The sequence below is a fragment of the Cheilinus undulatus genome, linkage group 6 (assembly GCF_018320785.1).
Source record: "Cheilinus undulatus linkage group 6, ASM1832078v1, whole genome shotgun sequence".
Classification (NCBI taxonomy): Eukaryota; Metazoa; Chordata; class Actinopteri; order Labriformes; family Labridae; genus Cheilinus; species Cheilinus undulatus.
The window spans coordinates 17,750,819-17,758,461 of record NC_054870.1 but is presented as its reverse complement, the minus strand read 5'-3'; the positions used below and the strand labels follow the sequence as shown (position 1 = coordinate 17,758,461).

At 40.9% G+C, this 7,643-nt stretch overlaps 1 protein-coding gene across 1 annotated transcript; it reads left to right on the top strand.

Moving 5' to 3' along the window:
* Positions 1–1,112: 1,112 nt before the first annotated feature.
* LOC121511525 (forkhead box protein G1-like) lies at positions 1,113–2,360 on the top strand. Its single transcript, XM_041790265.1, has one exon. The coding sequence runs from the start codon at positions 1,113–1,115 to the stop codon at positions 2,358–2,360; it is 1,248 nt and encodes a 415-aa protein (XP_041646199.1).
* Positions 2,361–7,643: the final 5,283 nt, after the last annotated feature.

The window sequence follows — 7,643 nt, the reverse complement described above, 5'->3', positions numbered from 1 at the left end:
ATAATGTGCGTCTCAGTGTGTATGCTATTGAAAAAACTGAAATTATAAATTGATAGTACACATTACTAAACTTGTTAATGTCTAATTTCAGCAGTGATTTTTTAACAATAATAATAATAATGATTATTATTATAGTTATTACACTGCTGTTGAAGTTACATTACTCTAGTTCTGCTCTGGTAATTCATGAACCGGTTGACTGGGCTGCAGTACTGGTTGCCACCAACAGGAGACGCTCTGGTCACAGCATCAGACCTATATCCTCCAGGCTCTATGTGTGCGTGTGTGTGTTGTGTGTGTGTTGAGTGTGTTTCCTGCCCGGCACTATGATTTTCATTAGTGGACAATAGCGGCGCGCTCAGTTCCTCCCCCCGCCCCGAAAACACACACAAATGAACGCACACATCGCGCACGCGCTGTGTTTGCCGACATGAATTCAAACTATTACTGTCGTTGAGAAAACAAAGCCGGGGAGGCTGACTGCCCTCGCTGCCTGCATGTGCGCTTTTACCCATACGCACGGGCGCGCACACACTCAGACGGACGTGCGCTTTTACGCACAAGCTCAGAATGGGATTTTACGCGCACATGCATAGAGGGGAAGCTGCATGACGCACGGAGCATTGACGGCCGAATACAGAGAGAGGTGCACGCGCGTAAATACCGAAAGAGAGATTAAAGAGGGCAGCTAAAAATGACAGGTTAGTGTTGTTGGAGACATTAAAGGTCTCACTTTGGAGAGGGAAGAACTGAAAGGAAGAAGCAGAAAAGAGGATTTGTTGACAAAATTACCAAGTTGGAGAGGCTCCTCCTCTCCGTGATGTAGCCGCGAGTCGGAACCTCCTTAATTACTAATTTCTCCTCATCCAAGCCACGCTCCCTCTCTCTCCCTCCTCTCTCTCTCTCTCTCTCTCTTTCTCTCTGTCTGTCTCTGATCTCTCTCTCCACTCCTCCATCCATGAATCTCTCATCCTGACCCTCCTTTCTCTCTCCTCTCCGTTTCTCTTTCGTTTCCAGACCGGATAACGGAGGTGGACGAGCTTGGAGTTGTTGGCGTTATTTTTTTTATTACTATTATTTATTCTTTATTTTTCGGAGACCTGCCACCGGGCATGGAGGATGTAAAAGACCCTCCGACCGTCCACCGGTCCTCCTCCTTCAGCATTAAGAGCCTCCTGCTGCCCTCCAAGTGCGACAGAGCGGACTCGGTTGCTGCTGCCGCCGCTGTCCCCGGAACTCTCTCTCCTTCTCCGGGCTCAGACTCTGAGAAGTCACTGGATCCTCCGGAGGTGGACTCCACAGCCGTGGCTCTGGACCCGGAGAAACCCGGCAAGGAGGAGCAGGGGGAAGAGGGGGAGGAGGGCGGAGGGGGAGGCGGAGGAGGGGACGGCAGCAAGGCAACCCCGGAGCAGAATAGTAACGGTAATAATAATAACAACGGGAAAAACGGGAAGTATGACAAACCTCCGTTCAGCTATAACGCTCTGATCATGATGGCAATCCGGCAGAGCCCCGAGAAGCGGCTCACGCTCAACGGCATCTACGAGTTCATCATGAAAAACTTCCCGTACTACCGGGAGCACAAGCAAGGCTGGCAGAACTCCATCCGGCACAACCTGAGTCTCAATAAGTGCTTCGTTAAGGTGCCCCGTCACTATGACGACCCGGGCAAGGGGAACTACTGGATGCTGGATCCCAGCAGCGATGACGTTTTCATCGGGGGAACTACCGGGAAACTCCGACGGCGCTCCGCCACCTCCAGGGGCAAGCTGGCGATGAAGCGCGGACTGCGCTTCGCTCCTCTCGGTTTGGGGATTAACGAGCGGGCAAACAACCCGCTGTACTGGCAGATCTCTCCCTTTCTGTCCCTTCACCACCACCACCATCACCCACACTACAACGGCTCCTCTCCCGGTTTTTTGAACCAGGCTGCGGGGTACGGGTCACTTCTGCCCGCCGTGGAGCAGCTGAGTAACGGGGACCTGGGGCGCTCCATCCTCGGCGGGTCTGCCGCCGGGGCGCTGGGCTTGACGAACAGTTACGGTATGAACACGTCGCCGGTCGGGCTTCTCTCGGGACAGACTGCCGGGTATTTTGTCTCAGGGACCCAACACGCTGCTGCAGCGGCTCAGGGGCCACCAGGAGGAGGACCTCCGCCGCCTCCTCCTCCGCCGCCTCCTCACCTCCAGCAGAGCGCGCCGGGCTTTGGCGGCTTGGCGCCCAGCAGCTCCCCGCAGTCCTTGCTATCGGACTCCCTTAGAAACAGCTCCCTACCGGCCTTCTCCCCGGGCGTGTCCGCGGGGTTTCCCGGGATGCTGTCCCATCAAAAGAGGGTGACCCCAAACGCTTTCCTAAACTGAACTCCCCCCCCCCCCCCTCCCCCTCCTCTCCCACCTCTCCATGGATAGCACCAGGACGAGGACGCACAAAAGACGTCATGTTAAGAGCGAACAATAAGTGGTAAATATCAAACAATGATTGCAAAAAATATATATATGAAGCAAAACTTTTGGCCATATTCTTCCCCGAAGAGCAACGGGTGTTTTCTCTTTTATTTTTTCTCATTTATTGAAAAAGGGACAAAGTTTGTTACCCGCGGGTTGTACAACTGTATACTAGACTTGCCAAAGGTAACACTTAAGTATATTTCAAGCTATTTATATCTTGTACAAAGATTTTCAGTTCATTCTCTGAGTCTTTTATTTATGTTTTGTATTTATTGTACAATGTATTTAAATTCTATTTGTCAGTGTATACTCATCAGTATTGACGATAATGGGGAGGGGATGAAATAAGTCATACAGGGTTAATAATTATTTATGAATTTAAGACAATCAAGGAGAAAAAGACAATCAAAGCTTTTTATTTTCTCTTTTTGTTAGAAAAAAAAGTCAATAATGAATAAATGAAGCCTTAAATCAGCAGAAACAATCAGGGGTTTGAGAGGAAAAATAAGCCTACAAATCATATCTGTACTCAGGTTTGACCCCGGACAGGCCAGAGATGGAGGTAAAGAGGATCTGTTTCCAAAAGAAATAGCCAATATGGCGGACCTGTTAGGCCAATAAATAAAGGTTAGAACTGCTACTGGGACTGAACTCTTCTTATGCAAAACAACGAGCTGCTCAACTTAAATTTGCTGTTTGGTTTTCATCACTGAGCCTAGTCGGTCCTTTGTTTCCAACACAGAGGAGTTTTGTTAGTCAGGCCCTTGAGTGCCAATGTGCGCGTGTTTGTTTGTTTGCAGGCCTGTTTGTGCGTAAAAGCTGCTGCGCATGTGCGCAAAGGGCAAACCGCTAATCTTAGGTACAGTGTAAATAAATAAATAAAACACTTGAGCTCGGTTCTGACGCCCGCTGACCTGCTCTGGTAGCGGGTTAGACCCTGACAGTGAGCGGAGGAGGGAGGAGGCCTGTGGTGAAAACCTGAGCGGCTCCAGCAGAACCAGCAGGCCCTGCACGAAACACACAACGGCGCAGAAAAAACGCACGTGACCATTCACAAACATAAACACAAACACTGGCATAAGCTGGAAGTCTTCTACCCCCAGATTAGACATTTAGTTATCAGAAAAAGAAATATTTGTTGTTGACGGTGTTTGAAATAGAAGTTGCAGGAAAGGAGGGAAAAAAAAAAAAAAAAAAAAAAACCTCCCACGCCGCTCCAAAACCCACCCTGGTGTAAAGTGGATTATTCAATTTAACTGTGGGACTTTACAGCTGCAGGATGAGCGCGTTTCTCTGTTTGCAAAGTAAATAATAAATCAATGAAAAAGTGGAGGTACGAGATTTTCAGCCAACTACAATAATAAATCAGTGTGATTTTCTGTTATTTGTATGATTTGTGAAGCTAAAGCTGCACAGCACGTTTCAAGGACGTCTAACACACACATCAGCTGATCTCAGCAGGGGAGGATGTGCCGCCATTTTAAACCTGATACCGATATTAATTTTTTATGTGCTTATAAGACCGATACTGCAGTTTTAGAGATAAGACATGGAGGTGTGGTCGACTTATAATACGTATAAAACAAGGACTGTTTGGTCTGAATCAAAAGAAAAGATTTTAAAGAGTTTTTTAAAAACTTGTTCTGGAGATTTGCTGTACAAACAACCAGTTTCATTAAAAAAAAAAAAAGAAAATAGACATTTTTTTAGTATTTAAAACTTGAAATTGCAATTTTAAAATGTATAGAAAAATTAAACTTGCTAAATAAAAAAATGATAATAACACCAAGATGTCTTTCACCACGACCACGGTCTTTTGGAAGGATTTTTTTAAAATCTTTTTTTATTTTAATTTTTTTTTTACTTAAAGCGCTGAAAAAGTCTTAGATTAACGTATTTAAAGGGATTAAAAAAAAAAAATCCCAGATTTTTCTGTAAACAGTGTTATATTCCTGTTTGGGGTGTTAATAAAATAATAAAGGTGATCAGAAATATCTTAAAAATCTGCTTTAAATCGATTCCCCTTGACAATAAGACATTTTTTCAAAATAAAAAGCTGCAAGTGCTGAGGTGTATCTAACTTGGTTAGATCTGTGACTGCATGAACAGTTTATTTTAAAACACAGTAATGAAAAGTTTGATTAAAAGGAAATTATTTTTTTGGTATTGAAAACTCAAAATTGCACAAATACGCGTCTATTATTTCAATTCTAAAAGTCATAGAAATGTTAAAACATGCTAGCTTAAAAAATAAAATAATACATAGATGTCTTTTCACCGCAACCATGGTCTTTAGAATTTTATTTTATATTATTTTGTAACTCAAAGCAATGAAAAAAAAAAAAACATCCCAGATTCATAATCCCTCCTGGAATATTATTGTGTACAGGGCAGTACACACTAAACTACCTACACATGTTAATGACACGACACACACCAGCCTCTGTCCTGCTGTAAACAGTGTTATATTACTGTTTGAAGAGTTCCGATTTTTTATTCAATAGTATTAAATTTAAAAAGGTGAGCAGTATTATTTTAAAGGAATCTGCTGCAATTGATCCCCCTTGAAAATAAGATTTTCAAAATAAAATGCATAAATCGCTCAACTGTACTTAAACTCAGTGAGATCCATGTGACCGCTCGAGCAATTTGATTTTGAAAATATGAATGATTTTTTTTATTATTTTATGCATAAAGCAGCAGGGATTGAAGTCAGAGTATTGCAGGTATTGATCGGCCGTCCTCAGATCTCAGGTCTGTTCTGTCTGTGCACTGCAACACAATCTGCATCGCACAAATGTCATCTTTGCAAAATAAATGTTAAAAAAAAAGCTCCATAAAGAGCCTGAGAAAGAGGATTTTGTGACATGCAGCTTTTAAAAAATACTCAATACAGTTCAAAACGAATGTAAGCATTAAAATAAAAATCCGTCTGTATCGCTTAAATGGTGAATATTTGGCCGTTCAAAATGTTAAAACAACAGGATGATTTTATTTGTTAACTGTAAAATGACTGCAGGCTGGATTTACCGTATTTTTTATTTAAATCTGAGCCTTGAAGAATGAAAATGAATTGTCCTGATTTATTTTTCTGTTGAACAGCATAATGAAAGCTCTTGATTGGTGGTTTTCTCCCACTCTTTTTAACAGGTTGTGTTTTTACAGTGCAGCACCAACATCAAACTTATATAACCTCTGACCTGAATAAAAGCCTCCTGAAGCCCAAAATGAGGCTGACCTTGTCAACACACACACATAGACTCCAGTGCACATGCGCAAAGCTAACACACAACGATGACGCTACGTAAACCAATAGAAACAGAACAGTGCTGTCAAAATAAAAGCACAAGCAGTTGGCCGGGTCTGACCGAGGCTCATTTCATTCAAATCATTTCAGTGTGAAATTTTCCCAAACGGGGGTCAATTCAGCGAGACACAGACTGATCAGGCTCAGTGTTTTTAATTTTTTGAAATCATTGTCACTTTTTTTCCATTTGGATTTGTAAAAAAAAGAAAAAAAAGTACAAAAATGTTTGGGTTATTTTGTTTAAGTTTTTGGCACTTGTGTGCGTTCACTTGTAAGAAGTCTGTACTGTCTGTTTCGTTGCTGTCTGTCTGTTTTTATTTCAGAGAAACATAAGTCCATTAAAAAGGATGAAATAACCTGAAGGAGAGTTTCTGCCTGATGATGTCTGCATTAAAACGTTTAAAATAATTACATGTATGCAACGAGGCCTGTTTAGAGGTACTGTATTTATTTATTTATTTATCTGATCATTTATTCAGAGTCTTACTCGCCATTTTATCCAGTTTCACAAGATGAAAATACTGACATTTTTGAAGGGTTCTGGTGAATTCAGCTCAGTTATGTTTTGAACATTATTTTTGGGCTTGTAGGCTGATTGGACGGGACAGATGAAGAGAGAGAGGAGATATGGGGACAGAGAGAGAAGGGGGGAGCGTGCGCCAGGATCAGCACCTTGGACCAGTGCTGAGGCCTCTGAATGTGGGTGAGGCTAAACTGAGCTAACCTACGGCCCAGATTCACTTTAGTTTTATCATATAAATGACTAACTATTTTACATGACAATTAGTTTATATATTTATTTATTTTTCATATTTCCCCCTCAGGCCTTCCATACTTTTTTTTCCATTTTAAATTTATTTTTTCTCTTCTTTTGGCTATTGATTTAAATAACGTTTTCAATTCATATTTTAGCAACACTGTTCCTTTTAAAACATATTTTTTGACTGCTGATTTTTCGGGTCATTTTCTTATTTAAAAAAAAATGTCTGCTTTTGTAAACCTAAGCGTTAATGTAGTAGTGACATAAAATAATAATAATAATAATAATAATAATCCTCTCCTCCCATGACTGAATCAGTTGTGCCATTTTTCAGAAAAAATATTTCTCTCTTCTTTAGTTTTCAAAATGTGGATTATTTCTGTTTTCTTTCTCCCTGGTTGATGTTAGACTGAATTATTTTAAATTGTTGACCATACAGTATTTTAGGAAAGTTATCCTCGCCTTTGGGAAACGCCTATCAAAATTATCTTTAAATTAAAAAAAAATATTTATTTTAAAAAAATCAATGGAATGATTGCACAAAAAATCTATGATGCAAATACCTGATTATTTTTATTTGTAATTCCCATAATAAAATTTTTTATTTGCAATGTAAGTAGTGATACATACATTTCTACATTTATTCTTGGCTACACATTTTATAATTACACTCTTTTATTCTGTGGATAATTTAAAAAGGCATTTTATTTCCTCAAATATTTAAAAACTCTGTTTTTACATTGCTGAAAACTTTGTGCATTAATTCTTCATGGAGGTGGAGTTGGACTATTCTGTCTCATTTTATGATTTTTTTTTATGTTAGAATAAAAAATGCTGCAATTAAAGCACTTTAAAAGTCCTTGAACAAATTTACACAATGTTCCTCCTTACAGCGCCCCCTTTAAATAGGCTGTTTTTATTTTTATTCTAAGTTTGAGCTTCATTTCTTCTGTTTGAGGAAGTCGTCTTATTCCAGTGCTGTGCAGCCCTGAATCGATTCAAAGGCTCTGTTTACACACTCTGAGCTCTGCTGCTTCAACCCAGCAGTGTGTAACGTCACGTGATGAGTGTGTGTATGTGTGTGTGAGAGTGTGTGCATTCATCTCATATTGAGCCAACACTCGGCTCT

Excerpts from the sequence above, each read along its gene's own strand:
- LOC121511525 (XM_041790265.1), top strand. The coding sequence starts at position 1,113 with ATGGAGGATGTAAAAGACCCTCCGACCGTCCACCGGTCCTCCTCCTTC.